A 14,761-nucleotide genomic window follows, 5' to 3' on the forward strand; every position below is an offset into this window, starting at 1 on the left:
TCCTTCATCCAGGCCATTGATAAACAAGTTAAACAACACAGGGCCCAGTGTAGCACCCTGGGGGACACCACTGGTGACAGGTCTCCAGCTGGACCCTGTGCCACTGATCATGATCCTCTGGGATCTGCCATTCAGGCAGTTCTCAATGCACCTCACTCCCCACTCACACTGCCCACAACTCCTGAATTTGCTTACAAGGATGTCATGAAGCCCTGCTGAAGTCAAGGTAGACAAAATCCATTTTTTGTCAAGGTAGACAAAAATCTCCCCTCAGCCACACAGGCAGTTGTTCCTTTGTAGGAGGCAGTCAGGTGGTCAAGGCTGATTTTCCTTTAGTGAATCCATGCTGGCCGCTGATCACCTTGTCTCCCATGTGGATACACTCACAGGAATAGAACTGAGTTGTTGTTCTGGAGCAGGTACCTTTTTGTGCTTGCACCCAGTGGCAAATGTGAGCTGTGGTATCTATCTGTGCATACAACCAGAAATTCAGAATTGCTTTGTGAGTGGAGGGCACAGTGAAGGCTCCTGGGCTTTCTGCCTCAGCTGGACTCGTAGGAAAAGAAATGGGTGCAGAAACTGAGCTTTATTCAACTTACAAGAGTAAAGCTGCAGAACTGCCTGACATGCAGAAAAAGGAAAAGCAAGAAAAAGAGTAGATGTGTTGTTGAGGGTAATGAGCAATGCACATTCTCTAGCAGGATTAGGATGGGAACAGGAATAGACTTGCCAAGCTAAGGGAAAATCCTATTTTTGAAAAATGTAGGGAAAAAAAATCCTTTAAAGAGTTTTGATAGGAAAATTGACAAGTATTAACAAGAATCAGGAAAAGTGGCAGTTAAATGGCCAAGCTATGCAGGATGTTCACAAATCTTCAAGATGAACTCAGCAGTGATTAAGGAGAATAAAAACTTGAGCAAAAATGTTGGAGAGTACTTGAACTTGGTGTTAGCTCACTAATGTCTGTGATTCTTGCTGCTGGTGTTTGCACCAGTATAAACGGGGCAGATGTGAGCCCAGTGATCCCGGCAGTGCTGCCCCTCTTGCACAACCAAGGCCAGGGTGAGCAGCCCCAGTGAGGAGCAGGGTGTGCTGGTTCTGCCCCAGCACTGCACTGATGCAGTTGTTTGGTAGGGCATGGGTACAATAAACTTCCTTCTGCCCAGAAAATCACACATGGATTCTCCTGCCCATCTCCCACAGCCTGCAGGGCCTATGGGGAACCTCTGGGAAGGAAGGGATGCAAGCAAAGGAAATTTGTGAGCTGAGAGACATAATGGAAAGTGCTTTGAGTAGTGCTCCTGTGCTTGTGCAAAGGAAAGACACAAAGACATCGAGGAGGTAAAATGCAATAAAATTAATAAAGTTAGAGAAGGGACACAAGTGGTGGCTTGGAGAATCAGACTGTGCAGGTAGCAGTGCAAAGCAGAAGAAGTGATCAGTGGAGAGCACAGCAGTGCCAGGGAAAAGGAAAAGGGAAAAGGAAATACTCAGGGAAAGCTGCACTGCTGCCATCAGCACGTGAGAGAAGAGAAACTTGCAGGAAGCTGAATGAAAATCAAGTGACAGTGTGACTGTTGTGTGGTAAGGACAGAATAAGTGGCATACAGGGAGTTTTGGAATTTCAGCATGCTGGGATTACAGTCATGCCAGAAATACAGAACTGCTTAACACATGTGAAAGTAGGAACCGGCCTATGTTAAACTGTGGCCAAATTGTTTTAGCAACACATAGCCAGACAAAACAGATACTAGTAATCCCTAGAATAGTGAAAGCAGCATCATGAATTCACTACTTTCTCTAGGCTGAAAGTTCCTTTAGTCACCTCCTGCGTGATGCAATAGCTGCACCTGATTAGCAAAAAATAAATGTGGAGGGAAGGAAGCAGCACAGGAAAACAGACACAGCCCTGCCTTTGGAGGGCACAGGGGTGAAGGCAGCAGCAGAGAATGGGGTTTTATGCAAGTTCTCCAGGGAAGGCAGGGCTTTCCCATGAAAAGCCTTCTTGACCTGAGGCCAAAGACTTCAACAAAGAAGAGACTTCTCCTGATACTGCCTTTTTTTCTCTCTCTTTTCTTCCCTGAAGAAAAAGAGGACTGGTGAGTGATCTAAGATTAAAGGTGCAGTGTTGCAATTTTGGGGCATTATGTCAGTTGTGAGAGATCAGACTGCGAATTAGGGGGAAAAAAGTCAATTCAGAGGCATTACTAGAAACCCCTTTATTAGAAAACCCAGACATAATCTTTGATAAACCCATGAATATTTGCCAAGCAAAAGAAATTCCCCAGTGCATATGAAAGCTTAAGAGACAGCAGGCAGTGCTCTGAGCATGATGAAAAATTAAAACCATTACAAGAGAGAGACCTGGGGTAGTATGTCCTGCAGAGCTAAAACACTGATCCCCAGGGAGCTGCAATGCAAGCCAAGCAGCAGCCCCGTTCTGGGGGAGAAAAAGAGGCAAAATCTGCCACAGATTGTGCAGTTTTGCTGCAGGTGTACAGCGTGGGCCAGGAGAGGAGGGCTGGCAGGGAGGGCTCCTTGGCAGGGGGAGCTGATGCTGCTGCAGCAGGAGATCATCAGCCTGAAAGGAAAATTGGGCTCTTGTGGAGCTGGATGCTGTGTGCAAGCCAGTGTGAAGTTAGCAATACTGAAAGGGATTCACAGTCAGGAGAAAGGAAATAGATGAAATTCAGGGTTAAAGCTGTACATTTATCTCTGCAGAGGGAAGATTGCAACAAGCACACATAACAAATGGGGAGAGTTACAGTTTGCTTGCTAGGATGTTAAGAGATGGTGCCATCCTCCTCAATCCATGGGGGAAAATTATTGCTGTGTTTGGGGAGTCTGTGGAACAAGGAGATTGCTTAGCAAGATAGCATAAGGTAACCAGAGAACTCAGTTTTCAGCTCTGATTCTGAGAAAAAGATTAGTCTTAGCTAAACTCACCTTTTAGTGGTCAGTTTATGGGTAAGTACTGCATACTGTCAGCTCAGGCACTGGAATTGCTGTCCAGCACTCTTGGAGACACACACCCTGTGGATGAAGCTGTGTCTGAGAGCAGTGTCCCAGCCTCCCCCTCCAGGCCCTGGGATGGCCACAAAGGGCAGACAGATGCCAACAAGGCTTTGGCCAAGCTCTGCCCACCTGTCCCTGCAGCTGTACCTTCTTGCTGTCAGCAGTACAAACCCTGGGAACACCCAGAGCCTCGCCCTGGTTTGCTTCCAAGCTGGGCTGCAGCTCTGGGAAGGCTCCTTTCACAGTCTTTCACACAGGGAAAATCCACCAGAAGCCCTGGGTGATGGGGGGTGGAGAGGACAGCAGCGGCCTTTCATCGTGTGCTGTGCTGGACTGTGTCCAGGCAGTTTGTCAGCACTGCCTACAGGTACCTCTATCCCTACCCTTAGTTACCCACCAGTAAATCTTCTCTGAAGCATTATTATGAGTTACTTAAATCTCTTCTGCTGCTTTTATTTAGCCTGGTTTGAGTTGCCAAGCAGCTTATTACACTTTGCACTAAACCCAGAGCAGCTGTGCAAGGCGACCCCCAGGCCATGCATCCAGCCCTGGGATGGCAGGCACAGCCTCTGGTGGGTTTGGAAAGGGTTTAGAAATGTTTTGTGAAACCCCCCATCATGTCCTGGTCACTGTGGGCTGCTCCTGCCTCTGGCTGGGGCTGGGATGATCTCCAGCCAGCTGCAGCGTGGTCAGACCCAGAGCTGCATCCCTCTGGTGTGGGGGAATTCTGCCTCTAGCTTCAGCCAGCATTTCCAAGTCCTGTTAAACCTGAATAACCACAATCCAGGACTCTTGCTTCAAATACATTGAGTGAAAATGAGGGCTCCCAAAGCTCTAGTGAAGTAAATTTGTCTCTTCAGGATACTGCTTATGCACCAGGATTTTTTTTTCCTTTATGAAAGAAATGGATGTATGGATTATAGTTGACAGTGTTAGTGTCTACTCTTCATTTTTATACTTTCACACTGACTACTGCAGACACTTAAAGGTTTGTGTGAAGGGTGTATTTACAGCTATTCACTCCCAGCACTCTCACAGGGAGGTTTCAGTATGCAAAGTTCCCTACTCTCCCATATTCCAACAGCCAGTGACTGCCAGCTCCCATCTGCATTAAAAGTCACATTTGTTTTAAGTTAAGCTTTTTAAAGTTTTTTTTAAGTTAAATTAGTTAAACTGAAGTTAAACTTTGAAATCTACTTAATTACACTGGTGTAAAACCGTTTGTGGATGCTCCTCTGTGCTTTAATTGAAATCTGATTTGCAGTGTTTTTTCTTTTGGAAAAGCTGAATCTGTTTAAGAGTACCCACATGGGTTTGCAATTGGTTTCAATAAATAGAATTAAAACCAGGTTTTGCTTAAATTGCTGCAAGTTTTAGTGCAAACAGGGCCTCTGCAAAACTGAAAATCCCCCAATTATTCTGGAGCACTTCTCTCCTCTGTGAGACTGAACGTTTTCATGTGTTTTCATGAGCGCAGTGTGGAGGTTCTCCAGTATCCAACCTTTTCCTGAAACAAGCAACCTACTTTGAGTTTAGTAGCCTCTCCCCTGCCCCTGACTGGCTCTTGTGCTTCCAATCAGGCTCAGAGGAAACATTTAAACACGCAGCCCCTTTGCTCAGCCTCCCTGGCTGTGCCCAGAGCAGGAATCAGCCATGCAACTCAGCCCAGGTAAGGCCACACTTCACCATCCCCATTGCAGCCACGTTACATTTAACAGGTTTTCCCCCTCTAAGTGCCCTGATTTACTCTTTGCCCCCTCTCTGCACAAAGAGAGGAGGAGAGTAAACCCCTCCTGTGCCCCAGGAAGGCAAAGGCATAGTGAGAGCACCTTGCACCCAGCTGCAGCTTCACCTGGTGCAGCTCTCAGCAGCAGCTGTCCTGGAGGAGAGCTGAGGGCTGGGGTGGGAGAGGCTGGGGATGGGATAGGAAAGCTGCCAGGTGCTCTTGAGCCAGCCCAGGTCCTTATCCCGCTCTGCACAAGGCTGGTGAGGATTCCCTGGGCATGTGGCAGCTGCCCTGCCCACCCTCTGTGCAGCTGGGTGCTGTTCCATCAGCTCTGTGTGGTACAGGGGCACGGCTGCCACCCACGGATGAGGATGAGCAGATCCTTTGAAAATCCAGGGGAGCACCTCCTAAAAACCTCCTCTCCTCCATCTCCACATGCTGTTAAATTGCCCTGATGCCTCAGTGTAATCTTCTGGCTGCCCATGAATTACTCAACGTGGCATGCTGGATCCTTAGCTGCAGGACAGTTTTTCCAGTTGTTTGTTTTGAAAGCTCTTAAGAGCAATATACCATCAGCTGAGGCTTCTAATTAACTCTGAATAGCTAGTCTGCTGCCACTCAAGTATAATTCTCATTAGCATCTCAGCTAACAAGCTTCAGTGTTTGCCCTCCTAATTAGCTTCTAGTTAGAAGTCTTTCCCTGTGCTAAGATGTGCTGTTGTTAATTGCAGTTCCAATTGCTTTTACAGCAAACTCCTGAGAGGCTGCTCAGGCTCTGGTTTGGGCAGCCTGATAGGGATCAGTGTCTGGGATGCAGCCACAGGTTCTGTGCTCTCCTCTAGGTGTGTGCAGGGAGAAGGGGGGACTGAGCCACAGCTTTTAAAAGGAATGAGGAAGTATTTTGCCTTTTAAACAGGTGGTAGAACTCGAAATGAGTCTGCTTAAAGCAGAGTGCATCTTTCACAGCTAATACTGCATAAATGGCTTTCCAGGGCTTTCTCCCCCCCCTGCAGCTGTCCATACAATGGCTAATTTTCTGTGCCCTGGGTTTCTAAGGTTCCTGAGCACCCGACAAAATGCCCTATTGCTGCTGCCCTCAAAAGCCAGTGGATTTGTGTGTTGCCCAGACACAGAGTCTGTCAGGTTGGCTATTCCTTCTGGGATGGTATTTCTGTGGAATGCTCTCAGCACGGTTTAATGCATGCCTGCGAGCCGGGTTAACCCCTTAGTCCCCACTCACAGCACTCACAGTTGTGTCAGCGGGCTGGAGCTGTGCACCACTGACAGCTGTGCCCTGCAGAGCAGGGAACTGTGCTCAGGGGAGCAGGGCAGGGCAGGGGGACCCCACTGGAGCAGGCACAGGAGAAAGGGGAGCCTTGAGTTGCACAGAGCACCTGAAGCTCCTAGGTGCTTGTTCTGTGGAAGTACTTTTCTAATCACACATGTGCTTCTCAAAGTGGGGAAAATATTGCTCAGCTTGGGGAGATTTACTGGTGGGCTGGTCACTGCAGACATGCCCAGAGCCCACCTGTTACCACCCCCTGCACTGAAACTCACTTTTTGCTGAGCCTTCTGAAATGGGTTTAACACATCCCATGCATCCTGCTGCACTGAAACCAAATACTGAATTTTATCATGGGGTGCCTGGATCCTTCTACCTGGGTAACTTTTTCCTTATCTTTTTCAAAACTGAGGGGTAAGGTTCAGGTGTTACCAAGACAAAGTTAGAAGGGTAAGCTGAGTCCTTGTCTTGGCAGAATGACTGTAATCCTGTGATAGTCCATCATGCTGTGCTGGAGGGTCTGGAGAACCCTTGCCTGCAAGCAGAGTCCCCTTGAAGCAACATGCAGGTGTAAGGATGTGTCCCATCAGTCCAATTATGGCATCCAATTATCTTCTAGAAAGAAACTCTGGTAATGAATGTGCTGCTGGTTCATAACTTCTTAAAAAATTTAATTTAAGTGTGGACTACTCACACTAATAGCAATAGATTTAATTAGTCATAGGTCTTTCAAATCTGCTTTAGAAAAAACATGTAAGAGCTTTAGATGGACCTGAGGTAAGTGGGCCAGTTGAAAGGGTGAGAGTGTGTTTACACAATGTCATGTCTGGTGCTGTTCATATCAGGTGTAATATTCTGGTGCCAAATGACTCATTATAATTTTTTCAGCTGTAAAAAAAAAAATCAGAATCTAAAACACAGTCCTTGATGAGAAGCTGAATTTCTTGATTTGACTTCCTATATCCAATTAATGTGTTGGAAAGTGGGAGTAATGATGGTGAGCAAATCTCAGTGTTTGAATCTATTTCAGTTATGTATCAAAAAGGCATATTTAAATGAGCTGCTTAACCTCTGTTATCTGTAAAACTGGATTCCAAATCACAAATATGTCATTTACTGTGCTGTACTTTAGTTACAGATGGCACCATAAAGTGAAGCACACGATATGATAAAACTGTTTTTAGAAGCTTTAAAGTAAAACCTGAGTTTGGATTTAGGGAAAGAAAAGAAATGTTTCCAATGAGGGATCTGTAGAGTAAGTAATAAATACAGATAAAGACAAGGGATTGATCAAAAGTAGCAGAAAGAAGAATTCAGAACAAAGGGTTATTTTGGTAAAGCAGAGAGAGGCATAAAGCATTAAAGTGAAAGTTTCTAGATGCACCATCTGTATCCAGCTACTGAAGGGCTTTACTTTTATAGGGAAAAAACCCCAAACCAATCAAAAGTGCTCTTTCAGATCAAAATTGAGCAGATTGCTACCACCATGTTAGGGTGAGCTGTCAGACATGGATTTGTATGTCCAGCATATTTTATCCATTTGTGATAATAAAGTAATTCCTTCTTGTAGTAATGTCCACTCTGTGAGGACTTTGATGCTCTTAATTTCTGTGAGAAAAACCACCAGAGACCACGAGAGCCTGGGCTGTAACAGATACTGCTCTCACAAACTGCTGAACAGATAAAGCCAAATGTGGAGGGCATCTCGTGATCTCTATCCTCTTTTACATGGTCTGCCCTAAGTATTTTTGTCAGCAAACCAGTTTGTAGTGCTGGATTATTGCCAGATTTGTCACATAAAATGTTTTTCTTGATGTGATTATAAGCTAAATTGGTGTCATGCTCTTTTTTCTTAAGGCAAGCAATAAATTAAATTGTGGGATAGAAAAATGGTGACAACGTACCATTTATGCTGACAGCATAGAAAGAATAATGTTGAAAAAATTCATAAAAACACTGATTGAGTAGGTCCCTCTACCTTGACTCCATTTGGTTCAGAAAACGTTCATGAGGTTGTTTGAGTCTGGAAATGGGAAGGATCTCATAATCCTAATAGTTCTTTCTTCTAACAAGGCTGATCCAGGCAGTTCCTTACATCAGAACAGCCTTTCTGCATAGATTGTTAGAGAGGGCATCCCCTTCATTATTTATGCTACACATACCAGGTGTGCTGATTATGAAACTTCCCTTGAGGCTCCATAAGGAAATGAAATCCTAAGAAATGCATGAGACAGTGGAACAATGCTGGAATCTCCCGGATGAAAATCAGTCATCCGTGTCAGTGATCCTCCTTACAGTGGTTTTTAGGAAGAATTACAAAAGCTAATCTTCTTAGGCTTGTCATCCAAACTATCCTGGAGGTGTGAAGAAACTGCCCTTCCAGGGAACTTCAGTTCTCTGGTGGGAAACAAAGGAAAAAATGGCTGGAGGAATAGCCATTTTCCCCTCTTGTCCTGGGGAGGTGTGGAGGTGGCAGTGTTGATGTTGACTGTGTTTGTAATTGGTGTCATTGCAGTGGTGACTGAAACATGGTCATGAAACTCTCTGGGAAATTCTCTATTAAAATGCTGCTGAGGAAATGTGAGGACTCCCTTTTGGAAATAGGGGCTGCCCTTGCCTTGGCAAGAGGGGCGATTTAATTTGGAGGAGAGTGGTGTTTGTTTGAGACACTTCTTATCCAGAGAAATCAGTGAAGTCCAAGGGAAGAAAGGGCCTTTCTCTGCAGAGGCGAATGGAGAAATACCAAAGTGAACTGAGGATCAGAAAAGGAGAGAGACCTTGATGTGAGAGACAGCAGGGAAAGCAATGCTGGAGTGTGAAACAACATAAAATTGTTCTATGATTCTGTGATTTACTGTAAGGGGGAAAGGACAATGTTGATTTTAACCCAGAGCAAACAAACTCAGTTCTCTTGTCCCTGTGCCAACAATACAATTTTTAAGAGGTGGAATAGGTAAATGTATGAATGATTATATGAATTTTGCTGTTCAAAGGAGCAGCTAAAAGGGTAAGATACTTGCAGAGAGTGGGCAGCTGGTGAGAAAACTTTATAATATGAGCTTGAAAAAACATGTATCCTCTTCCATCAAAAGGATTGAGGAGGACTCTGAAAAGCTGGTGGTGTTCAGTAGAAGAGCAGAATGATGTTAGGAGTGCAAAGACATCTTTCAGAAAGTGGAGGTTATGTTTGAGCAGAGAAAATAGAAAAGAGCATACAGGCAAGTTAAATAAGGCAAGTTAAACAAGGCAGGTAAAATCAATTTTGAGGAGCAACTTGCAAAACTCATAGAAGCAATGAGGAAACCCCTTCAAACACATGAAGGGTAGGGAGCCTGTCCATCAGCAGGCTTGATAGGCAATTGCAGGGTAATAAGAACACTCAAAGTACACAGGGCTGTTACAGCAAGGCTAAATAAATCTTTGCTTTGCTGTTCATTACAAAACATCTCAGGGAACTCTCCTTTCTGGAAAATTTTGGTATCTGGAAGCATTTAAAAGTGTGTTTTAAACTGAAGTGTCAGCAGAACGGGTTTAGAACAATTGAATAAATGCGTAATACTTTTGATAAAAATAGGTGGTAGCCATGGTAGCCACCCAAGAGTCCCAAATGTGGAGTTTTTAAATTAATGGTTTCCTTTGATATGAACTAAATAACTGATGTGGCAAGTGAAGGTGGCAAATGCAACTGATGTTTAAAGGGCTGGCTACACTGGTAAATCGAGCCTGCCCTGGTTGATTTTTATTTTATTTATGGAAAATAAAATGAAGACCTGTAAATATGACATATTGAGTCAATGTAAAAATGAATTTTGTAGAAGGAAGCTGTCACATATCTGTGTGTTTTGAAGCCCAGCAGGCCCTGTGCAGAGATGATTCAGCTCATAAGGCGTAGCTAGACTTCCAAGGTCCCTTAGCAATAGTCATCAACTCCCCTAAACAGTCAAGATATAAAAAGGAATGTGTTCCTGTAGTTTTGAACTGGTCATGGTTCTAATTAGGTAAAGGCAAAACAGAGGGTGAGGACTGAGTCATCCTTTTTCAAATTGCAGGACATCACCAGGTGGTGATGAATCTCTGTTGGTTTCTCTATTGCTAAATTACCCACTAAAGCTCTAGGGAAAAAGGAGTATTGACAAACTCACCAGTAAGAAATTTACAAGGTAGGATAAAATTAAAACTGGCTGTGAATATTCTCCATTTTCTCACCTAATCCAGACATCTGCAAAGTAATGCAGAAAGGGAACTGAAGCATACACATGCATCCACAGAGATGTCACCACTCAGGAAAATATCTTGTTGTCATTGTGAGTAGCCCTTGGAAGGTATCAGCTCAATCCTTAGAAGTGATCAGGATGGTAAATGGGATGGTAAAGACTTTAAATAGACCTAAAATAAAACCAAAAAAGGTTTGTGTGTAAATCCACAATGTACCCAAGTGTTGCACAAGTGTACCCAAGTGTGATAACTGTGTCTGGAATAAAGGAGAAGTAGAAATAAGACATATGAAAGCTGCAAGAATGGCCATAGGCACAGAAGGGTTCTCTGCCAAGAGATTTAAACACAGGTTGGAAAGGACCCCTGTGATCACTGTGTCCAGACTCTCCTCCTGCTGGCACCATGGCACTCAGCTTTTTCATGTGTTTCTCAAATGCTGCCAGAGAACTGTCTGGTCCCCGAATGCACAAAGCTTGTTCAGCTCTGCCTACATGTCAGGAGACAGCTGTCCTAGTCTTGTTACACCACCTATTGTGCCTTCCCCCCTTGTTCAGCAGTGTCACTCATCCTGAAAACTGAGCTAGATTCTAAAACAATTTTTTTTTTGGTTGCATCTGAATTATCTATCATATCCACTGAAAAGCTGCCCAATTTTCCCTTCCTTGTCTCTTTCATGTTTGTGAAAATCCTTTTTCATATTTATTTTGACATCAAGGAAAGGAAATTTTTGAGTTTTGGCATCTGTGGGACATATGGGGAGAGGTAAGCATGTAAAATGTCTGATTGTCTCTGCTGTTTCCCATAGCCCTCATTAAAGGAAGGAAGATACAGAGGAATTTTTTGCTCATATAGAGAGATGGTTGAGATAATCATTGGGAGAGAAGAGCTCATGGTTGTTTCTGTTGCAGAATAGTTAGGCTGACAAAATCCCCCATATAGCCATAGTTAAAGGAATTCTTCCCTTTTGTTATATCAGTTTTCCTTACTTTATCTGAGAAACAATTCCATACCAGTGAACCCCCTTTCCCCCCATACTAAAAATCAAGTCTGTGCAATAATGAATCAGTCACAAGAAGAGCACTACCTCATTGTAGTCAGATACAATTTTAATTGAGGATTTCTGTTTTAAGTGGGCCAAAATTATTTATATAATCCACATAGGAAAAAAAATTCCTTCATTTTCATTACTTGATGCATGTTGCTTTCTTGCTTGCAAAGTTCTTGAAATGCATCACAAATCAGTGGAAGATGCCTTTAGTGATCCACATAACCATTTTAGATCTATACTATTACAATACATCCTAGAGACTGTTCTGAGGGTCAGGGGAACTACTGGGAGGGCTCTGGCACTCTCTGGCTGTGTCAGAAGAGAAAAGGTGAGCTGCTGCCCTAGTCTATGGAAAATGTATTTGCAATCCTGGTGCTGCTTCTTGTTTGAAGCATGCAGGTGTATATTGGTTAGTGCCAGGCCCAATTAAAGGCATCAATCTGGATCAAATCAAGTAATATTTAGAATTTGATGCATTTGTTTCAGGGGCCAGACCAGTCTCCTGATGAACCACCCTTTCTGTCTAGGGGCATAGCTTGAATCTAAAAAGAAGCTGTCTTTTTAGCATTCTTTGGGAGTTTCTGCTTCTTAGGGCTACCGAGTGCTGCGCCAACACCCAATCTCTAGCTTATGTGGAGCATCCTTGGTGACTGACCTAGACAGAAGTGTGAACTAGAGGGGGTATTTTTTCAGATTTAGGCTGTGTTTTGCAACCACAGAAGCAACTGTGTCATTGACAAAGTTCTGCAGTGAATGTCCTTCTCACTGGAACATCTGCCCAGGAGCTGGGCTGAAGTTCTGGGAGGTGTTGCAGGCTGGCAGCAAGGACAGGCTGCTGAGGAAGGACAGGCTGCTGAGGGCTGTAGGACACCTCCACAGTGCTGTGTGGGAGCTTTGGATATTCACATGATCTTTGCTGCCTTCCATGTTTTGGGAGAATGATGGTGGTCAGTCTGAGAAAACAAACGCTGCCGAATCATGGGGAGTTAAATCAGTGCGGAGCTCCAGTGCCAAGCAGGAAAATTCTCAGCTGAGATGTGAAAGAGGAGGGATGCAGGGCAATCTTACCTCTGTAAGTAAGATTGCTTACCTCTGAATAAGGGGTGGTGGTGGTGCCAGCCTTGGGTTTGGGTGGCAGCCCATGCTGGGAGAGTGGCTCAGTGGGCACAGAGGCTTTCCTCACAGTGGGATTCAGAGGAAGGTGATGGTGTGTGCAGCACGGTTTTCTGCAGCCTGGATTCCTTTTCTACACTGACAGATAATACAGCAACTGCTGTGGATATCAGGCAAGCTCTGATCTGCACCTTGGTGTTCTGTGGGGGAAAATAAAAGCCTGAGCTCAGATATCCCCTGTGGGCTGGTGATCCATCCTGTGGGAAGTGCATGTGGGAAATCCTTCCCAACAGGCAGAGGGTACAGCTCATTCAAGCTGAGCATATTTAGAGAGAGTACTAGTTACAAAAGCACAACCCAGCCTTAATTTAGGGCCAGTAAAACTGCACTCTGTATTGGCATGTGGTGTAATTAATTTTTGGATGTTTGATTAAATAATGTGATAGTGCAAGGAGGATTGGCTGGCATTCCTCTCCAAAAGACAAAAGCAATATTAAACTTTGTAAGGCTCCCACACCACTGCAAAAGCTGAAAAAATAACTGTATCAAGCCACTGGAGACACAGCAGTGTGGAATTTCTTCTGTAGCCATCACGTGCTTGGCTGGATGGATCATAAGCTGTGTCTGTGTCCTTTTGTTCAGACTTAGCAAAATGCAGGATTCCCTCTTCTTTTTCCTTAGAATGAAAATTCAAAAAAAAAAGGACTTCCAAAGAACTTAATCTCTGTGTAACCATGTACTTTTTGCTAACACAAGTGTCCCCAGCACTTTGTGATGCTCTAGGTACAGGATATGAAATTCCAGCAGCAGGAGTGCTCAGAGCTGCGGGGGGCCAGTGAGGAGGTTGTGTTCCTTGGCACAGATTTTTTAATTATCACCTTGCTAAGGTGAGTGGGAAATTCTGTCTAAAAATCATCAGCGTGGAATGACAGAGAGCTTTACCTCTCACTTTCTTAGTGTGTGGGAGGAAGTTTAGGGCACTTGCTGTTCACTTTTAATGCTGCTGGATAAACTAATGACTGTGTCACCGAGATGAGTCTGAAATCTAAATCAAAGTCTTGTGTCAGATTTTATTTCTGAGTGGGCCTGAAACAAATTCTGGAGATCTTGTACACATCTACCTACAAAACTATCTTGCTAAATATCTAAAATTAATTGTAAATAATTCCATTTACTCAGCCTATTCATCTATCCTTATTTTGAGGGACACCTCCTCTGTTTTGTCAAAAAGTACCACTTTTCTACTTCATACCTCCTATTTTTAGGGTTAGTCTGTTTCTGTGAGATTAAAATATATTTATTTTCTAAAAATACTTATTTGCAACTTTCAAATAGTGCTGCCTGCCCTTCTCTTCTTTCAAATGTGTATCTAAAGAATTGGAAGAAACAACAAATTTGAAGAAAATCAGGCTCACACTATTTAAAACCACACGTGTAGACTTGCTCTTTAATTAAAGTCTTTTTCCTAACAATAAAATGTAGAGCTAGCTGATACTTTATTGTGTTGGGTTGTGATAAAAACACATTGGCTAACAATGTGTTTTTAACATCTACTCTCAAAGTTCCTTTAAGAAATGCCTTTAGTTAAACTTTTGCAGCTAAGCTCTTTTAGTTTGAGGATGAAGAAGGTGCAAGAAGCTAACCAGGCACTCAGTCACTGGGAAAACTTAGAAAACTTTCTATAGCCTATTGTACTCCAGAGGGCTTGATGATCTGCTTAGCAGTCAAGGAGCCCAGACTCTTTTTAACCTCAGCTTAAACAAATGCTTAAAATTTCAAGGTAAAAGCACTTTGGTGGAGATAAGAGAGAATTTAGTTTGACATTTTAACCCTAAAGTGAGGTGAGGACCTCAAATGGTGGGAGCAGATGATGTTTGTAGGATCTGGTTCCCTCCAGATCCTTGGTGTCTGCTGAGGCTCCTGGAGACCCTTTTCCCACCTGTATCCCCATGTATCCCCTTTTCCCACCTGTATCCCCACGCCAGCTCTCACGCTGTGTCCCATGAGCAGCTCCCACACTCTGTGAGCTCCAAACCCGGCCAGGTGAGTCAAACCTGCCCCTGCTGCTCAGGTCTGAGCTCACAGCCCTGCACTTGCTGCTTAAGATACAAATGATTGGTGTGGTGGTTTTCATATAATAACTTAATGGTTTTAATATTCATCTCAGAAGTGGTCGAACTTGGGTTTGGGTCCTCCTTCTCCCAAGGGATATTCAAATCCACCTGTCCCTTCCCAGGCTGTAGGCAACCTCTCAGCCCTTCCTATTGAAGTTGTGCCATGGTGCAGAGAAGGATTTGCAGACCCAGAGAGGAGAAGCAAGTGGGGGCCTGACTGTTGCCTACCTGAGGGAGGTGGGGAGCAG

General features: G+C 44.1%; 1 protein-coding gene and 1 long non-coding RNA gene across 8 annotated transcripts in view; one reads left to right on the forward strand and one right to left on the reverse strand.

Annotated features, from left to right (window-relative positions):
• Window positions 1–2,386: 2,386 nt before the first annotated feature.
• Window positions 2,387–3,286, reverse strand: LOC135447236 (uncharacterized). The gene is made up of 3 exons (XR_010440028.1): window positions 3,145–3,286; window positions 2,947–3,033; window positions 2,387–2,581 (listed from the first exon to the last, which is right to left on the reverse strand). It is a non-coding gene; the product is annotated as an uncharacterized LOC135447236 (long non-coding RNA).
• Window positions 3,287–4,631: 1,345 nt separating this feature from the next.
• Window positions 4,632–14,761, forward strand: part of MSANTD1 (Myb/SANT DNA binding domain containing 1) — a 45,250-nt gene continuing 35,120 nt past the window's right edge. The window contains exon 1 of one of the 7 annotated variants that reach the window (XM_064712150.1): window positions 4,632–4,684. In XM_064712150.1, the coding sequence (XP_064568220.1) occupies window positions 4,669–4,684 (16 nt within the window). In that variant the 5' untranslated portion in view covers window positions 4,632–4,668. Of the gene's footprint in view, window positions 4,685–5,797; window positions 5,885–6,293; window positions 6,404–14,761 lie in introns of those variants that run through there. The other 6 variants (XM_064712154.1, XM_064712153.1, XM_064712152.1 and 3 more) reach the window with 6 other exon arrangements.

The sequence above is a fragment of the Zonotrichia leucophrys genome, chromosome 4 (genome assembly GCF_028769735.1).
Source record: "Zonotrichia leucophrys gambelii isolate GWCS_2022_RI chromosome 4, RI_Zleu_2.0, whole genome shotgun sequence".
Classification (NCBI taxonomy): Eukaryota; Metazoa; Chordata; class Aves; order Passeriformes; family Passerellidae; genus Zonotrichia; species Zonotrichia leucophrys.